We start from the raw sequence: 20,887 nt of genomic DNA, 5'->3' as shown, positions 1-20,887 counted from the left end.
CATTGGCCTAGATTCAGGTAGGGCTGCGCACTCTTACGCCTCCGTAAATTACCTGCGCTACGCTTCATTCACGAAGCAGTAGCTCCGTAATTTGCGCGGGCGCTCCGTAAAAATGGCCGGCGTAAGCACGCGTAATTTAAATGATCCCGTAGGGGGCGTGGATCATTTAAATTAGGCGCGTTCCCGCGCCGAACGTAGTGGGCATGCTCCGTCTGGAAACTTTCCCGACGTGCATTGCGGTAAATGACGTCGCAAGGACGTCATTTGCTTCAACGTGAACGTAAATGGCGTCCAGCGCCATTCACGATTCACTTACGCAAAACGACGTAATTTTTAAAAATCGGGACGCGGGAACGACGGGTATACTTAGCATTGGCTGCCCCTGCTAATAGCAGGAGCAGCCTTACGCAGAAACCGACGAACGCAAATGACGTAAAATGCGAACGCAGGGCGCGCGTACGGTTGTGAATCGGCGTGAGTATGCAATTTGCATACTCTACGCTGACTACCACGGGAACGCCACCTAGCGGCCATCGTAAGAATGCAGCCTACGATACGACGGCATAAGAGCCTTATGCCAGTTATATCTTAGGCTGCAGTCGGCGTATCGAGCTTTCTGAATACAGAAAAGTCGATACGCCGGCGCAAATTAGCAATTACGCTGCGTATCTATGGATACGCAGACGCAATTCCTTACTGAATCTACCCCATTATGTATAGAAGTGCGTAGATCATACCCACAAGGGGACATTTGATTGCTTCTCTATACCTGAGAGAGTGAAGGAAAGGTGATAATATCTAAAGGGAGTGCTTTGCCCCAAAGTTAGGGGGTCGGAGTTTATGCTCAGTGTATGAGGACAGCACAGACAGGGAGAAGCCGCATCTTCTCCATACAGACACATCTCCATGTGGTCTCCTCTCCATGTGATACCTCTGTTGTCACCATGTAGACGAAGTGTAACTCCCTCGTCCAATTAGAGCCGCGCAAAGGCAGGAGTCCCGCCCTGTTCAGCACACGTGACCCGGAAGAGGAAGAAAAATGGCGACTGAGAGGGCGAAGTGGTTGGTGGTGGGGGGAGGAATCGCTGGAGTCACCTGTGCCGAGCAAGTGAGAACCTCGGGGGGTTGTTATTATTGGCTGCAGCCTGCGCGTGTCATAGGACAGAGAAAGAACGAGCACTACCAGAGAGAGAAATCTGATTTTTACACGTTAATCTCCAAATGTGTCCACATATAGACCGGACTGAGGAATCCCCCCAGTGCCCAGTAGGGGCGCACAGAACTTCAGCTGTAGCAGACTATTTCCTTTAGGGTGGAGTGGGGAAGAGTCAAGCCTTGTGTGGGGGTTTTATTTGTGTCTGTGACCCCCCTAAGATGATATTTCTTCTCTTCCTGTGCCCACTCACACAAGTTCTGTTGAGCCCTTGTTCTGCCAAAACAGCCAACTCGTCGAAATGACCAATTACTGATGCGATTGGCTGTTTTGACAGAACATCCTCACTAATAGTAACTACGTTCCCTTTATGACCACTTCCCAGGATGCCATACACTGAGCTGAACACGGTCACATGAGGGATGGGAGTCATTAACCCTTCAGAAGCTCAATTAGTTATTGACATGGAGCTTACAGGGGGTTTACCCGTCTGGTGCTGGCCATGTGACCAGGAAGATGGGCTCAGATGTGTTCGGATTGTAGTCCCAACCCACCTGAGCAATCTCGCCAGGAAGCCTTCATTGCACACTGCCAATCATAGGCAGTGAGGCATCTCCCGACCCTCAGCTACACATGCACACGCCGTGACTAGGCTGCTCATGATTGGTGGAGTGCAGTGACGGTTTGCTCAGATGGGTTGGGATTACAATTCAAAACACGCCTGAGCCCATCTCTAGCGATGGCATTAGTCACATGGTTTGTGTTGAATAAATGCACGAGAGTTGACACTATATGTGACAGGCTGGATTGTTCTGGCTCAGAGGTGAAGAGGTTAATCCTTTCTTATTTAGAGAAATCAGACTGTTCCCATTCTTCCACTCTCTTTCTGGAGTAAAAAAAAAAAATAGGCCATCCCCTCCTGAGTGGAGTCAGGACACAGTCTTTCCAATTGCTTCCAGCCTGAGTGGAGTCAGAATATATTCCCCTCCCCCTCTGCTCCCCTCCTGGGTGGAGTCAGGACACATTTTGTACCCTGGTGCTCCTTTCCTGGAAGGAGTCGGGATACATTTCCTTCTCCTCTGCTTCCCTCCTGGGTGGAGTCAGAACACAGTCCTTCCCCCTCTGCTTCCTTCCTGGGTGGAGTTAGAACACATTCTCTCCTCCTCTTGGGTGAAGTCAGGGCACAGTTTGTCCTTCCCCTTCACTGTTCTCTTGGGTGAAGTTGGAAAAAACAGACTGTACCCCTATATCTGCTTTGTTCTGACTTTCCTGGATGGAGTCAGAATGCAGGCTGCCCTGCTCCCTCCACACTCCTCCTGGGTGGAGTCATAAGTTTGTCCTTCTCCCTACACTCTCCTAGGTGGAGTCAGCACATAGTCCTTCCCCATCCACTCTCCTCCTGGGTGGAGTCAGCACACCGATAGTACTTCCCCCATCTGCTCTTCTCCTGGGGGGAGTCAGCACACCGATAGTACTTCCCCATCTGCTCTTCTCCTGGGGGAGTCAGCATACAGATAGTCCTTCCCCATCTGCTCTTCTCCAGGGTGGAGTCAGCATACAGATAGTCCTTCCCCATCTGCTCTTCTCCTGGGTGGAGTCAGCACACCGATAGTACTTCCCCATCTGCTCTTCTCCTGGGGGGAGTCAGCATACAGATAGTCCTTTCCCATCCTCTTTCCTCCTGGATGGAGTCAGAACCCAATGTGTCCCTCTACCTACAGTTTCCTCCTAGGTGGAGTCAGCACACAGTCCTTGCCCCTCTTCTCTCCTCCTGAGTGGAGTCAGAACCCAATTTTGTCCCTCTCCCTACACTTTCCTCCTAGGAGGAGTCGGCACACAGTCCTTCCCCATCCGCTCTCCTCCTGGAAGGAGTCCGAACCAATCTTGTCCCCCTACCTACACTTTCCTCCTAGGTGGAGTCAGCACACCGATAGTCCTTGCCCCTCTGCTCTCCTCCTGAGTGGAGTCAGAACCCAACTTTGTCCCTCTCCCTACACTTTCCTTCTAGGTGGAGTCAGCACACAGTCCTTCCCCATCCGCTCTCCTCCCGGGTGGAGTCAGCACACAGTCCTTCCCCATCCGCTCTCCTCCTGGGTGGAGTCAACACACAGTCCTCCCCCATCTGCTCTCCTCCTGGGTGGAGTCAACACACAGTCCTTCCCCATCCGCTCTCCTCCCGGGTGGAGTCAGCACACAGTCCTTCCCCATCTGCTCTCCTCCCGGGTGGAGTCAGAAAACAGTTTGTCCTTCTACCTATATTTTCCTCCTAGGTGAATTCCGCACACAGTCTTTCACCCTCTGCTCTCCTGAGTGGAGTCACATCTGTACACATATTAATGGTTATTCTCTGTTCCCAGCTTGCACTTCAGTTTATGGAGGATGATGTCTTTCTGCTGACCGCTTCTCCACTCATTAAAGCTGCTACCAACGTGAGGCAGGTGAGAAGCCGCTCATTTACATACATGCTTTTTCCTATCCAGTTGCATCTTTATAATCGATATTCCTTTCTGTGTCAGGTGTTGAGGACTCTGGAGGAGTTTGATGTGGAGGAAAAGGAAAGCAGCATACTGGAGAGACAATATCCCAACATCAGAGTTATCAGTTCTGCTGTCAGAGAGATAAAGGCTGAGCAGCAGGTGTGCTATTTATTATTATTTTTCTTATACAGTGTTTATATAGCACTAACATTTTATTCAGAGTTTACCAGCATAAAAAGGGAGAGAGTACAGAGTTGCATTACTATTCAATAAAGTAGGATTAGGAAAGCTCTGCTCATGGACCACACAATCTAAAAGGGAGGGAGAGGTGGTGCAAAAGATAATAGCTGTGTGGGGATGATCTTATGGAGGCGTTTGAAGTCCAGTTTTTTAGGTGGAGACAGGATAGGCTTCCCTTAATAAAATATGTTTTCAGGCATCGCCTAAATAGGTTTTCATGGAAGGCAGACAGTTGTAGGAGATAACGGGACAGAATGGGTTATGGAGTTCCATAGGATGGGAGAGGTTCTGGAGATAAGCATGGGAGTTGGTGACGAGGGAGCTAGAGAGCAGGGGGTCTTGGGAGGAGTGGATGATTTGTGCAATATATCGAGAAGAGTTTGGTGATGTAGCTGGAGGTAGTGCTGTGGATGGCTTTTTACGAGAATATAAAAGTGAGGAAGCTTTTTGAAGACCCCCCATATTTTGTTGTTAGTATTTAGATTTTTATATGTTGGGCTAGTGGAATTTAGTGGAGGAATTGGCAGAGAGAGGCAGCAGCCACAGATGGGTTAGTGAAGTGGATGAGTCTAACAGCAGCATTCACGGTGGACTGGAGGGTGGGTAGCCTGTGTAGAGGTAGGCCTGTGAGAAGAGAGTTGAAGTAGTCAAGGTGGAAGATAACCTAGGAGTGAATTTGTTTTTTTGTGGTGTTGTTAGTTAAGAAGGGGCACATTTTGGAAATGTTATGGAAGTTAAAGTGGAATAATTTGGTTGTGCTATGGATCTCAATGGTGAAGGGGGGATCCGGCCCGAGCTTGCCAGGAAGCCCACACTGCACACCGCTAATCACAGGCAGTGAGACATTTACCGGTCTGTGCAGCTGCCAACCGAGAAATGTTTCATTGCCTATGATTAGCAGTGTGGGCTTAGTAGCGGGATCGGGCAAGTGGGATGGGACTAGCATTCCGAACATGCCCAAGCCTAGTGGTTATCGCCTGGCCAGTAAGGATGAGCTCTGGCGTGTTCGCATAGAACACGTGCAGAGCCCGCCAGGAAGTGAGCATGGCGCTGTGCTAATAACAGCCAGGGAGACATTGTCACAATGCTCGGCTGCAGAGATCGTGAAACGTCTCCCTGGCTGTTATTAGCGCAGCGCCGTGCACACTTCCTGGCGGGCTCTGCACGTGTTCTATGCGAACAAGCCAGAGCTCATCCTTACTGACCAACAAAAGAAGTATAGAGAGAGAATAGAAGGGACCAAGTACAGAGCTTTGGAGTACCACAACAGGTAGAGCAGAGGAGGAGATCAACTGTTTCAAAGGCAGTGGAAAAATGTAAGAGTATGAGTATGGGGTATTTAACCTGTTAACGTTTGTGAGACACATATTTGTGGTGGAAAAAGGGTGGGCATTAACTGGCCAGCTGATGTTTCTATGCTGATTGCGCTCACGGCATGCTCCCAGCATAGAGGCCGAACAGTCAAAGTCAGATCTCGGTCCCCAGCAACAATTGGTAGGTGGCAGGACCAGCTCTAAATCATGTGACCATTGTGACAGCCAATTACAGTGATCACATGATTGCTGATCCTTCCCGCCCCCAGCTGTACAGACCCTATTAAAGGGATACAGGGGCTGAGTAGAAAGGGGTTAAAGTGAACTGTATTATGCTTGCATAATATCAGGTTATGTGCACTTTCGGTGTCTCTTTGAATGTGAGCTGCAGCAGTGCCTGCAATTCACAGTATATGAGATACTTGCAGTACCTAAATGTGTCTCCTTGCTGTATCTACTATCTGATCACAAGGACCCTTTAGTGTCCCCTGATGCTCCATTTTCTGATATATATAAACTGTTTCCAGCAAGTGATTACAGAGGATGGAAGACGTTACACCTATGACAGGCTGTGTCTGTGTGCCGGAGCCAGACCCAAGCTCATCAACGATGGGAACCCCTATGTGCTGGGAATACGTGACACAGACAGTGCTAAGGTATGTGGCCGCTGAGTGAAGCTGTGCGATTGGCTGTGTAATGGGGCAATATATGAGAGCCCCCAGTGAACAAACTTATTAACCACAGACCAGGAATTATAAAAATAAAACACAGCACTCCAGCAAGTCCGTTATCTTAACAATTCCCATTTTTCAAAAATCAAACAGTGCCCTATTGTAAATTGCATGATTCTTAGCTGAGCAAACAAAAGATGCAGGGGAGATTTTCTTCATTGATATCTAACAACGTTTTCTTGTATTTCCCCCATCTATATCATGTGCAAAGTTGAGTTGGGGGGGTAGGAAGCTGTTGAGCTCACACTTGAAATGAATTAGCGAGTTGGGGGAGGGGTTTATATTTTTTTGATTATAGATAATTTTATTTTTTTTAGAAATGTCCGGTTTTTTTCCCCAATGATTTCTAGCTAAAGTTGTGTATGGAAAGCTGCTGCCCCTTGGTGGCATGGCCAGGCAGTGCACATTCTGTTCTGCTTTATAGACTTATCAGCCATAGCTTATGCATGTGTGTATATATAAGCACACGGTGCTAAAATACACAGGACAGGTCTATAAATATATAATAATAGTAGCAGGTCACTGTATTGGGACGTTGAAGTGTAAACTCTTCTGGTGCAGAGACTGATGTGACTGGCTCAATGTTCTCTATATAACACTGCATAACATGTCAAAGCTTTAAAAACGTATAATTCTAATAATGTGTGACTTTGGTGGGGAAATATAACAACTTTGTCGTTCTTTCCTTCCTGGATTTCAGACCTTCCAGTGTCGCCTGGCCAAAGCTAAACGGGTGGTTATTGTGGGAAACGGAGGAATCGCACTGGAACTGGTGTAAGTGTCTCTGTATGTCATGTCGGTGCACACAGGAAGAGTTTTATAACAGATGTCACATATACAGTAAACTGATTTTAATTCAGCATGTGAATTTGCCTCCTGTTGCTCTCCGTGGTTACTGGAATTTGTTTTTAACAATTTCAGCAATAGAGGAACAAATGTTAAAATGTTTTTATTTTACTTTAAGGGGGAAAATACGGCATGACTCGTCTTAGGCAGTTCCAGCCCAGTTAGCCAGGTGTTAGGTCAAGTTTGCTCAGAGCAAGGGCAAAGTGAGTATGAAAGGGTGCTATTAACCCATATGGCATTCATCACTTGAGAAAGAGGTTTCTCTATTAAAGGGATCATCCCTATAATGCACCAGTGCTTACAATCCATTTGCCCAGGAGAGGTTGCTGACAAGATGCCACCTACCTGCCCCATGAGGGTGAGTAAGTGGTTGCCTCCTTACCGATGAACTTGAACCCCTAACCATTTCACTGTGTGTATGGGTGTCAAAAAATCTATCGCAAACATATGCAATTACAAATGTATTTACCGTATTTATCGGCGTATATCCGCACTATTTTCCCCTTAAAATAAGGGGAAATCGTGGGTTCGCGATATACGCCGATAGCCGCTTCCCGTGCTCAGTTTGAAATCCTGCGCCGACATATACCGAGTGCAGTACACTCGGGTACATTCGGCTCGGCTTCGCTCGTGCTCACGCATAAACGTCACAGAGCGTGAGCGCGAGCTAAGCCGAGCCTTGCCGAATGTACCCGAGTGTACTGCACTCGGTATATGTCGGCGGAGGCGTTCGAACTGAGCGCGGGAAGCGGGGACTCGACGTGAGGCGCGCGCTGGAGAAGCCGGGAGGACACCATCGAGGCCGCAGACGGACGCCGGACCGGACGATGGACGCTGGGAAGACACCAAAACTGTAAGTAATAAAATCATATAACTTTTTTTTTTTTACAGGAATTTCAGGGGCAACATTAGGGGTGCAGGGTATACGCGGGTAGGGCGTTATACCGCGATAAATACGGTAACTAATACCTTTCAGGCCACAGAGACACCAAACAATTCCCCACCCCCCCCAGAAGGAACAGGATCCCAGAACAGGGATGATACTTTAATTTCTTCCTCACTCCTTAACTGGGGAAAAGCGAGGCAGATTTGGCACTGCGATTTCTCCCTGGAGTTTTCTGTGATGGCAATATTGGGTGTGAACAAATTTGGGCAATTATGTCACAGGCAGTTCTGGAGAAACACTCCCCATAATCCATATAAATGAAGTAAGCTCTATGGAAGATGGATGACCAAATATTGGCATATGTCAGGGAATATTTGTTGTTTTCACCGGGTGAATGTATGGCAAATGTGTTGTCTAAATTGAGTGTATTTTCAGCAAATGGGTAAATGTATCACTGGGTCCATAACAAAATAATTTTTCATAGTCTTCTCAAATATCCTACATGGAAGTATCAAGTCCTTTGCAACATGTCAGCAGACTGCTCTATTGACAGAAAAATATTAAAGCTGAAGTTTATTCTGCTTATATATGTCTTTCCTTGTTCCTCCGTTTTCAATCATCAACATGCTATAAGAGGTTCAGGTAAAATCTTTCTATTTTCATTACATAATTAATTCAGACCCAGTGACGTCATTACTGGGTCTCTGTGCTCCCCTATGCATTGCAGGCAGATTATGGCTAATGAGAGGGACCAACAGGGTGCTGTACATAGCTTCCTGAAAACATTTTGGCACTTTGCCTTGCTACTCTTGAGGCAGCAGCTGCAGTTTTTGCCAGTTTTGCAAACCGGTACAAATAGCTGTGACTACTGATGGCCTGTCATTGTAGTGTACAGACTGGGTGGCCACTGCTATCCACACACAGCTGTCAATCCCAGCAGCAGGAATCTGTTGACAGAAATTAGGTTTTTAGGTGTAATGGGGCAGGAATTGGGGCTTAACTGAGGTGTGAAGGGGCAGGAATTGGGGCTTATCAAAGGTGTGATGGGGCAGGAATTGATGCTTATAATAAAAAAAAAACAGCGCTAACCTTAACAAATAAACACAGGCGATGATAAACCAGAAGGCTGCAATTAAGTGGTATAAACACAAATAATATAGATAAAGAGAAAAACTGCGCCAAAAAAATTCACTAGCAACCAAAGGCTATATATAAATAAAAAATGGATGTGAATATCAAACACATAAATAAATAGTGTCCAAAATTGTGCTGATTAAATTGCGTTGTCCGCAATCAAGACAAACACCACAGTGAGCTTCAAAACATCCGTGAGGGACCGCCACCACATGTAAAGCCGCTTAGGGAAATGGCAGGTTTAAACAGCAATGAAAAGTGCAGTCTCCGTCCACACGTAGAACCACTGGATGACAGGAGCCCCACCAGTGTAGCTTCAGATCGTGCAGTTGCTATAATCTCTCCAAGTATGTGGTCCCTAGCTCATAAATAACAAGAAAGTGGACCATAGCGTGATACAGTTTAGGCCAATTTATTAAAAGAAAGGAATATTGTACTTACAAACAGAGATTGTAAAAAGCATAAAAACAAATGCCGGCCGGCACTATAGGAGCCCTTCCTCCTTCACATCGAGCGCGGTGACGTCACTGTACGCCGTTCCAGACGCGTTTCGTCATACAAAGACGTTTTCAATGGGGATGGGCAGTGCACTGATTTACCGCAATAAATAACCAAACCTCGTTCTGACATGCAAGGAAGGGGCAAAACGAAAAACGCCATATTGACTATGGGAAAGAAGTCCATTCCAGCCCACACTGATAATGGAACCGCTCACCAATGGGAGTTAGCTATGCGCCCTTCGCCCAAAGGGAAAGTATTCAATAGGAGATGGCAATTATTTTTCTCTCTTAGGGTCTTAATTATTTATTATCACTTGTTAATTATCACTCCAGTAATATGGGTAAATTAAGTATTAGGCATCATTTTTTATAATTAATTTTTCTATGTATTTTTTTACACATGTATGTATGTATGTATGTGTATATATATATATATATATATATATATATATATATATATATATATATATATATATATATATATATATATATATATATATATATATAATATGAGGTATCAATTAGCTTTCCCACTAGGGGCCGCTAGTCAACAGCCCAGCATTAGGTCAGCTTTGCTGTGCTCGGGTTTAAATAAAATATGTTTTTTGGTCGTATATTAGTCAGGTTTGTTGGTGGTAATCTGCCAAATAATTGCCATCTCCTATTGAATACTTTCCCTTCGGGCGAAGGGCGCATAGTTAACTCCCATTGGTGAGCGGTTCCATTATCAGTGTGGGCTGGTCTGAGGTGTGAAGGGGCAGGAATTGGGGTGATCTGAAGTGTGAAGGGGCAGAAATTCGAGCTGATCTGAGGTGGGAAGGGGCAGGAATTGGGGCTGATCTGAAATTTCAAGGTTTAGGAAATGGGGCTGATCTGAGGTCTGTAGCACGCTAATGGTCACTGGCATGCTGGAAGTTTAATGCTTGTAAATTGAATGCAAATTCTAGTGCAGCTCTGCATAAAAAACCCTACTTAAAGTACACAAGTGTGCTATGTGTTCTCTGGCAATATGTCCCTCACTTTGTGTCCCTATGACACCCATCATGGGGACAGAAAGGAAGATGAAGTCTCTAGTGGGGACAGAAAGGAAGATGAAGTCTCTAGTGGGGACAGAAAGTGAGGTGAAGTCTCTAGTGGGAACATGTAAAGTGATTTGTACCTGGCAGTGCTTGTATATATTGTATTATTGAACAGATGAAGTGGAGTCTTGTGATTTCTGCAGGTTGCTGTGAGGCAGTGAGGTTGTACCAGGATACAATGTAGCCCTACAGTGGCCTGCAGACTGATGAGTGGTAAATCTGTGTCTTACCTTCAGATATGAAATTGAGGGCTGTGAAGTGATCTGGGCGGTGAAAGACAAGTCTATCGGAAACACGTTCTTTGACGCCGGAGCTGCCCAATTTCTCATCCCACAACTGAGTTCTGATAAAGCAGAGACTCCCCTGGCCTGCAAGAGAACCAAATATACCACAGAGCTCCTTTCAGGTGAGTGGCAGAGGTGACACAGCCAGAAGTACTAACCACTAAGCCAGGTGAATTAGATCAGTGTTTCTCAACTCCAGTCCTCAAGGCGCCCCAACAGGTCATGTTTTCAGGCTTTCCATTATTTTGCACAGGTGATTCGATCAGTTTCACTGCCTTAGTAATTACCACAGCTGTTTCAATTGAGGGAATTCCTGAAAACATGACCTGTTGGTGCGCCTTGAGGACTGGAGTTGAGAAACACTGAATTAGATTATGTGCAAATCTTCATAAGCAACCTGAGAGGATGCCCCCCCCCCCCACTGCCTTCTGGAACATGCCACAGGTCCCAGAAGACTGCAGGACCATTCACAATGCGCAGCGGAACTTACGCATGCCCAGTGAGCAGCCGGCTGTCACTGCTGGGTGCCCACAGGTAAGATTGCTGGCGCAGAGGCCTAACGACCTGTGTAGAAAATGAGGTGAGCACAACGCTGGGTCCTGGGCCCAGGTGAGTGGCTGTTTATTAAAAGTCAGCAACTGCAGTTTTTGGAGCTGCTGACTTTTTTTTTTAATGTATGATTATAGCTCCTTCTTTAGGCATGAACCGAAGGCTCAAAACACCAAGCACTTAAAACAAAAGTGTAGCTGGATTGGTAGCTTAGTAGAGACTGGTACTGTTTTAGTATAGAAAACTGTGTCAAGGGGATCCTTGACAAAGGATTTACTAATCTGCTAGATTACAGATCAATCAGAAGCAAGCAGCCAATCAAATATAGTGCTCAATTTGGATTAAATAAATACTCATAGCCATAGATATCATAAATAAAGTGTAATAAAGTGATTTGTGCAGTAGAACAGCAGGTACTACATTTAAGTAGACTGCGGATGCAACTACAGGAAATGACTAGACTGCGGATGCGACTACAGGAGATGATCAGAGACTGCGACTACAGGAGATGACCAGAGACTGCGACTACATGAGATGATCAACTAGCCATTATTAAAATTCTAATTTTTAGCAGAGGGGGTAAACACTGTCAGAAAGGGTTTAGCAACAGTAAGTCTACAGGCAGTGTATGTTTGCAAAAAGACCTACCTGGCCAGCCAGGCTCACCTCCTGCTCTCAGAGGCTGGGGGCGGAGATTTCGGCGCTAGGGGCGGGCTCAAAGCGTCAGTGGATCTCCTGGCCCCACCCATCCCTGCTGACAGAGCCTCCTTCAGCCTAAGCCAAGCAGCTATCTGACAGAACAACGGCACCAAGCTCCAGCATCCCGACCATGGCGCCGGGGGGCTATATTAGTCCGGGAAGCGGCCGCGGGAGGACGAGTGTTTTTTTTTCTTTGTGCGGGGGCGGCTTTTCTACTGCCCCCACTTATGGCGCCCATGGCTGCCATACCTTAGATACGCCACTGCTTCACAGTTATGTACTTTGTGTTGGTCTATCACATAGAATCCCAATTTACATTTATGGTTATAACATGACAAAATGTGGAAAGTTTCAAGGGATATGAATACTTTTTCAAGGCATTGTAAAAAAAATTATTTTATATATATATTACCTTAAATCTCCTATGAAAGTTTACTTATGATTCCTGGGGACCAGTGACAATACCCAGCACAGCATTCAATTAAACAGTCCTACACATGGTTGTGATGTACATACAGATGTGAGAGCTACAGCTTACAGCATTCCTACATCCCACTGAGGAATATGGGCCATCCACATGCGGCAGTCATGTGCCAACCCCCAGCCTGGAGGATTTGGAGGACAGCCTCACCTGCAGCTTACCCAACTGTTCTGCCCAGTGGTGGGGAGATAACACAGGAAATACAAGAATGTCGGCTATTATTACAATGTCACCTGGCCAGTAGAAATCACCTGTACCAAATCAGAAACCCTTATGATCCCTCTCAACCCGAAGCAGGAATTCTATTTCTTGGCCAAGCATTGATATGAATGAGCAGCTGATTGGCTATCTCTGGTGAATGTCACAGACTCCAGCTGGTTCACGTTGTGGTATTTTGTCATGTAGCTGGCAGCAGTCAGAAGTATAAATCGTGCAGTCTGGGAAAATGGAGGCACAGTAAACAATGCTGATCTGTAAGACTTTATACTGTATCAGTATAAGCCATATTGGCTTTGCATCGGTAAAGATTCCTGGTCCTGTCTGCTCTGGAATTGGTTAGCAGGGGTTGCTGCCTGCTTCCTCATGTCTATGTGTTTAATCTTTCATTTCAGAGAGAAAGGAGCCTTGTCTGGGCAGTGCACTGGGGCCTGACTGGCACGAGGGTATGAATCTGAAGGCTGCAAAGGAAGTGAGTACACCATCATTAGGGACACTTGTCCCGTCGTCAGCTATTTCTGGTGTCACCATACTCTATTTATTTTCTGCCTGCAGTTCTCCCACTGTGTCCATCTAGAGATGGAGTGTGAGGTACAGAGGGTCCTCCTGAGTGATGAATTCAAACAGCTGAATGTCCCGGCCCACACTGTCCCCCACAGAATCGCTCCAGAGCACAGCGCTACTTCTGGCATTGGCAAGTATTGCAGCAAAAAAAAAATCATTAAGAGACATGTTGGGCAAATAAAAAAATGGGACCTTTAACATGCATACGGATAACAGTCTTCCTGTGGGCAGATTGCAAAAAGTTGCCTTGTTGCTGGTCTGGCTTTCTGCAATTTGAATGTGCAATAGGATATTCCAGACAGTTCCCACATATTGTCCTAGTGCCTGGAGGAAAACATTGTGATGATGTCACTTAGTTCTCATCACATTGACTCCTCCACTCCTGACATTCTCCAACGTGTAAAAATAAAATATTTACAAAAATTGTGAGGGGTGTACTCACTTTTGTGAGATACTGTATGTGGAGTTGTTAAGACTGAAAATATAAAGGATTGAAAGCTTGTTTTTTTTTTTTAAAAACATTTAAAAAGTTTTACTTACCTTATCCCTTATTCCCCTGGTTCTGACACTCTTCTCTTCCCTCTGATGCTCCAGCTACTGTGGGTGAACCTTCTGCAGAACTGCTTGTCAGTGTGTTTACAACCAGCTGACCAATAGGGTGCCAAAGAGAAGCAACTTTGGGGGACCATTTGCACAAAAAGGGTGGAAATCGGGTAAAAAAATGCTATCAATGGTACCATAGACAAAAATTAGCATTTAACTCCTGCAGTGCAGTGGAGCCCCAGTACATGTGTAGTTTTGACATTTCACCAGAGTTCAGGTTTTATGAAATGTTATACCCTGTCCATTCAGTAATGGTGATTTTTTTTTATTATTATTTATTTAGTATATATATATATATATATATATATATATATATATATATATATATATATATATATATATATATTTATATTATATTTCAGCTCAGTAGTTGCTTCTTGTGTTTTTCAGTTGAATGGCCAGTTTATGTGGAACTGACAAATGGAAAACTGTATGGCTGTGATTTCATCATCAGTGCTACAGGAGTGGTACCGAACGTCGAGCCATTTCTTCCCGGAAATAATGTGAGAAGGGAAAATGTTATTCCACAGTTTTCCACATTTCGGTATTTTATTGAACTTCTGTACACCATATACTTTCCCCAATACACAGGAATATGAAATCCAAATAACCTTTTTTCTAACACTTGAAATTAATCTGATTTCGAATTGAACTAATCCTGCAGTTACTGCTCTACAAAGTCATGCCTCATTGTATTGATGTCAGCCTAATTTTTGTGTTGCATTTTCTCATTTTCTCATCCTGGTTTCAGTTTGACGTTGGAGAAGATGGGGGTCTGAAGGTGGATGACCACATGCGAACATCAGTGCCCAATGTATATGCTGCTGGTGACATCTGCACCGCGGCCTGGACTCCGAGTTCACTCTGGCAGCAAGTATGTATCGTGCCAAACAACCAAAATAATTCAAAATGATTTTGTGACAGTGATGGGGAAGTAAAACTAAAGGGGCCGCAATGTAAATATAACCCCACTGCATATATCTAATAATATATTCTCTTATAGATGAGGCTATGGACGCAAGCACGGCAAATGGGCTGGTACGCAGCAAAGTGTATGGTGGCCGACCACCTAGGGGAGAAGATTGAAATGGATTTCTGCTTTGAACTCTTTGCACATGTTACCAAATTCTTCAACTACAAGGTGCAGAAAAAGCCTGACATACATAATACATGGTACCAATAATTACAGTAGATACACTTCTACATCCTGACATACATGGCACATGTGGTATTAGGTCAATAATTACATAGTTAATATGAATGACCAATGACACCCCCCTTAGATCTATCTTTACCGCTCCCACCATTTTCTTGACACCACACATGATTCCTATATTGCCTTAGGAATTATAATCGTGAAAATTGTTAATTGTAAGTAAGTCATCCAATCTCTTTTCGAATTCCATGTTGCCATTATTTCCTCATATAAGCTAAAGTAACTATTTGGACTGCTTCCCAGCAATGCGTCCAGAAACATAGAATGCTCATACGCATACAGGGAAAATCTTCAGGCACTAATACCCATAAAGAGAACTTAGAGGTGCCCATATGTATACCAGCCCCCAAGTCCTTGTACTTACACCTCAGTGCCAGGCCATTATGACTGACAGATGTCAAACCCAATAGTACATTTATGCAATAGACCTGCTAGGGATGATAAATCTGTGGCCTCCTGTAGCATTGCCTCCAGGTCCTTTTTTTTTTTTATGTCTGCTACTTCTAGGGCAGGCATATCTGGATCTGATTCGGGTGGAACTGAAGAAGGAAGCGGGCATTTTGAGTTTTGGATAATGATGCATGTAATAGAGCTAGTTGTCTGAGGAATTGTGATATAGTTGCCGAAAAGTCTGCTGTAGTCAGGTAGGCCTGTCTGAGATAGTTCAAATTGGGTCCTGTTCTGGTGCAAGGGAAGACTTGTCACTATGAAATTAAGGGCCTTTGGCAGAGTAAATATTCACCTGAGTTTGCCATGACTCCCGTTTGCCTAGTTTCTACCATTGCTAGGGATGAGGGCATTCCCCTGTGGGGTACTCGCAGAGTAAAGTGCAGAAATTGGGTAAGTATCTCTGCGACACGCAGGGAAGAAGTCCCTGCACTACATTTGAAATCACACCCCGCACTGGAACCGAGGTTCCCAGTACGGGTGCGATTGGCGCGCCATTAGGATTAATTGCACCCTCCCTTCTGTATGGGTGGTTGCGGCTGTTGGTATTTGTGCGGGTCCCACAGTGGCACCACCTGTACAGATGTGAATTTAGCTTTAGTCATGTAGCCCAGTGCTGCAGACCACATCAATCAATGAACAATGCTTGCAGAGACACAAAAAAAAAAATTCAAACTTAATCCATAACTGCTCATTGCAAACAACAGTTCCCAGCCACGCTGCTTAATGTAAACAAAAGGGCAGAGTCTCCTGGGTGACGTCTTTGACCAAACATTGACATGTTCATATCTGGTTATTGACATCACCTAGGTGACCCCACTCATTTAGAAACTGACAGTTGAAGATCAGGATTTTCTCTCCAATTCTGAAACATTGATAGAACACTCCCCTTGAATCTAAACTTCGGCATTTGCTAAATACAAATGAAATACATATGTAGGAGCTGTATAACATGTCAAAGGATTTGTAATTTTATCCATCTGGTCCTGGGATTTACACAGCTCTAGCAGGGCAGGGGGCCTGAGTTTTCTCTGCTGCCGACCAATAACATGTACAGGTCTTGTTCCTCCCCCAAAATGGTAAAGGGAGTAAGGGCAGACTGATTAATCCATCTCTTGCACTCTGCTCTCTCCTTCGATTTTGCTTTTAAATGTTCTTGTTTCTTCTTAGAAATCTTCACTTCCTGTTCTTCTGTCTGTAACTCCACACAGTAATGTGAGGCTTTATCCCTGGTGTGGAGTGTCGTGCTCGCCCCCTCCCTTGGACTACAGGAGAGTCAAGACGCCCACTAACACACAGCTCCTTTCTCTATCTGCAACATAGAGCGTCCTGAGTCTCCTGTAGTCCAAGGGAGAGGGCGAGCACGACACTCCACACCAGGGAGAAAGCCTTGCATTACTGTGTGGAGTTACAGACAGAAGAACAGGAAGTGAGGATTTCTCAGAAGAAATAAGGTCATTTAAAGCAAAATGGAAGGATGAGGTAAGTGAAGGAGGACTGCACTAAGGTAAAGGTAGCTATTTAGGAAAAAAATGTATTGTACCTTTACAACCCCTTTAAGGCTTTGTTAATGCTTTTAAAGGTTATAATGTTTTATGGTTCGTTGTATGTTCTACTACTGCAGCTAATGCTTAGAATCAGATTTATTTTTTTAGTTGATCAAATATATTATTGTTTGCTTCCATGTAACCCCATGTGTCCCCTATCCAGGTGATTCTGCTGGGGAAGTACAATGCGCAGGGCCTGGCTTTGGACCATGAACTGATGCTGCGCTGTACCAAGGGACATGAATACGTCAAAGTGGTAATGCAAAATGGGCGAATGGTGGGGGCAGTGCTGATTGGGGAGACGGACTTGGAGGAAACATTCGAGAACTTAATCTTAAATCAGATGGACCTGTCAGCATATGGAGTGAATCTGCTGGATCCAAACATTGACATTGAAGATTATTTTGATTAAAATCCACAATGGCATTCGAAGCAGCTTGGGATTTACAACCCATTTTTGGATGTGTGGATAAATAATTTATTTCAGAAGTTATTGGAAGTGTGCAGGACACACAGAAATGAGTGACAGGCTCTGAAAAGGAAACTGCTTTATTATGACCACCAAATGCCTACGTTAGAGAGAAAGCATTCTGATAAGTTGTGGTGCTGAGGGACCACAAATCCCTGCATGCTCTTACCACCCAAGGTATGAGGATATGAGCCTTCAGTATTGAAGTGTATGTCAAGCCAAAAACCTTTTTCTAATTTTGGATGAAGCAGGGAACGAATAAAATTTGTCGCCTGCAAAGCGTATTCGTTTATATTTGTGTTTACCCCTTCCCGCCATCTCAGTAAAACAATCTTAACACCAGAGACTTTTCTTGGGCTTCCTAAACATGTGGACGACTGTCACATTGATCACGTGCCCATCCTATACTAGCTCATAATTATTGGTATGTGACAGTGCTGGGGGTGCTAGACTGAGTGACACATACTGTATGATTTTTTTTTATATATATATATATACACACACACACCGTATATACTCTAGTATAAGCCGAGGCACCTAATTTTGCCACAAAAAACTGGGAAAATGTATTGACTCGAGTATAAGCCTAGGGTGAGAATGCAGCAGCTACTGTAAGCGGAAAAGAGGGTCAACAATGCCCATTTGCACACCTCACTGTGCCCATTGCAACCTCACTGTGCACATTGCAGCATACCTGAAATTCTTGAGAGGCTGCGCTGCGGGCGTCCATTTTTTAAAACTCGCAGCTTCCTCCTGGCCCCGTCTCATTCCGTGATAGGCGTTTGACACTGTATTCAGTGTTCCACCAATCACGGACATTCTTTCATCCTCGGACAAGAGAAGGTCAGTGATGGGCTGAACACAGTGTCTGCTGGGAAACTGAGTCCGAGGATAAAAGAACGTCCGTGATAGGTGGAACACTGAACACAGTGTCAAACGCCTATAACGGAACGAGACAGGGCCAGGAGGAAGCTGCGAGTTTTAAAAAATGTACGCCAAAGGTACACTGACTTGAGTATAAGCCAGAGGGCTTTCACACTGGAGCGGTGCGCTAGCAGAACGGTAAAACAAGTCCTGCTAGCAGCATCTTTGGAGTGGTGTGTGTGTATACTGCTCCTGCTCATTGAAATCAATGGGGCACCGCGGCTATACCGCCGGCAAAGCGCTTCTGCAGAGGCACTTTGCGGTGGTTTTAACCCTTTCTCGGCCGCTTGGGGGGGGGGGTTAAAGTGCCCTGCTAGTGGCCGAATAGCGCAGCGAAATTGACGGTAAAGTGCCGCTTTACCGCCACCCCAGTGTGAAAGGGGCCTTACACTCGTGAGAAGATCTTTGCAAGCTGTAGAGGACACTCTTACCAATTTTTCAATACATTTATGACATAACAGCTTGCTCCAGTAAGCTGCAGCACAAGAACATTTATTTTAGATGTTAAAGGCACATAAAAAATAAGGGTGCACCAATTATACATTTCGGTACCAAGACAGACAGCTTTTAAAAAATATTTATATTTTTATACATAATTGTATTTGACTTTTTAATTAATATTATAAATTTAAATTAATATGAATTTATTGGCCATTATTGGTTTAGTGAAAAGAAAAGCTCAAGAAAAATGCAGTCTCTAACCATCTCTTTTATTATGTCCTCAATCTATGGCCATCTCTTGTATCATGTCTGTAATCTCCTTAAACGCACTGCTAATAGTATTAGCAAAATTTCCATTGGCGATCTGCTGTGTCATGGAGCTGGATTTGAATTTCCCAGGCGGCTGCAGTAACAATGTCCCGCCTCCTGTGATACCTCACACTGATTTCAATGTCCTGGCATTGGATCAGTGTGTCGTCTATCACAGGAGGCGGGACATTGTTACTGCCGCTGCCAGGACAATTCAGTTCCGTGATACAGGGAGATCGCGGCTCTGCGTGACAAGGAGGATGGATGACACCCCCGCAATGTGCAGCACCCAGGTGGACTCTGCCCCCTTTTAAGGTGCCATTATTTGCACCTTTTTTTTTTTTTCTTCGGCTGAATGGCGACAACAGTTTTTTGCCGATAAACCAGGATTTCGGTGCACCTCTAATAAAAAAAAAAAAAAAAATAATAATAAATTGCGAGAAAGTCACTACTCTACTCATCACCCAGTGATACAGAAAAGAAAAGCCAACAGAGGACCTAGAGTCCAGCAAGATATAGTGTAGGACCTGAATCCACCGCCAGGTATGTCTCCCCCTTTGAACTGCCTGCTCAGTGTCCAGCGTTTATGCAGGACCTGGAAGCCTGACCCCTTTCCCATGAGTTCCACTGGCCAGAACTCTAGGTCTGATGTCATTTCCCAAGGCTTTTCTAGTACCCTTAGTGAAACCCAGCGCCTCCAGCCAGGGGATACCAGAAAATATGGACACGGCAATGCCTATAAACTATAGTGGCGCCGAGCCCAAGGATCAAAAAGCTGAGGGGGAGGCCCTGGCCTAACCCTATTGCCACATAAAGGGTGGGGCCCAGGGGGCTGAAAGAAGGTGAAATAAAAGGTGCTCCGGGACTGACACTAACTACTCAAGTAAAGGTACGAGGGACTAGCACCAAAAGAAGCTAGCTTCCCCATAACTATCTTTTTATATACTGTACAGTACCGTGCAAAAGTTGTAGGCAGGTGTAAAGAAATGCTGTAAAGTAAAAATGCTTATTTTAATTTTTAATATAGGGCATCACTGAATCAGGATCCAATTCATAAAACATCCCCAAAATTATATAAACCAATTTCCAAATATATGGGATTTTTAGACCATACAAATTCTGTAAGATGTTTTACATTTTTATGAAGTATTAATCACAAAAAAAAAAAAAAAAAAAGAAATCAGATACTTTTTGAAAAAATGCTAACATGCATGGCATGATGATGTAAATTGCATGACACGTGTAATACTTGTAAATATGATTTTACATACATGTTATTTGTATACAGTTTATTATCTAGACCAGTGTTTCTCAACTCATGTCCTCAAGGCGCACCAACAGGTCATGTTTTCAGGATTTCCCTCAGATGAAATGGCTGTGGTAATTACTAAGGCAGTGAAAATGATTAAATCCCCTGTGCAAAATAATGGAAAGCCTGAAAACATGACCTGTTGGGGCGCCTTGAGGACTGGAGTTGAGAAACACTGATCTAGACACACTCCTGATAAAGCCGTTGTTGGCTAAACTTGTTGAGGAAAGCAGCAGTGAAGAGAAACATTAACACTTCTGCTGTATTTGAGCAGTAGAATTGTACATTTTTAATTTTTAATTGTGATTTTAAATGGATACTTAATAAAAATGTGAAAAATCTTATACGATTTGTATTGTCTAGCACCATAAAAATCCCATATCTTTTTCCTTTTGAAATTGGTTTATATATATATATATATATATATTTTACTGTAATTTTCTTTTATCAACTTGAGTAAACAGAAGAAA

General features: G+C 44.5%; 1 protein-coding gene across 1 annotated transcript; it reads left to right on the top strand.

Annotated features, from left to right (window-relative positions):
• Nucleotides 1–999: 999 nt before the first annotated feature.
• Nucleotides 1,000–17,716, top strand: PYROXD1 (pyridine nucleotide-disulphide oxidoreductase domain 1). Its single transcript, XM_040345450.1, has 12 exons — nt 1,000–1,108; nt 3,511–3,591; nt 3,670–3,789; nt 5,711–5,839; nt 6,615–6,688; nt 10,596–10,765; nt 12,984–13,060; nt 13,144–13,282; nt 14,146–14,258; nt 14,507–14,629; nt 14,759–14,896; nt 17,129–17,716. Exons 1-12 carry the CDS (start codon nt 1,040–1,042, stop codon nt 17,375–17,377), a joined length of 1,482 nt encoding a protein of 493 aa, XP_040201384.1. The 5' UTR covers nt 1,000–1,039; the 3' UTR covers nt 17,378–17,716.
• Nucleotides 17,717–20,887: the final 3,171 nt, after the last annotated feature.

The sequence above is a fragment of the Rana temporaria genome, chromosome 3 (genome assembly GCF_905171775.1).
Source record: "Rana temporaria chromosome 3, aRanTem1.1, whole genome shotgun sequence".
NCBI classification, from domain to species: domain Eukaryota; kingdom Metazoa; phylum Chordata; class Amphibia; order Anura; family Ranidae; genus Rana; species Rana temporaria.
Note: the sequence above shows the minus strand (reverse complement) of the source record. Positions and strands in the feature narration are given on the sequence as shown.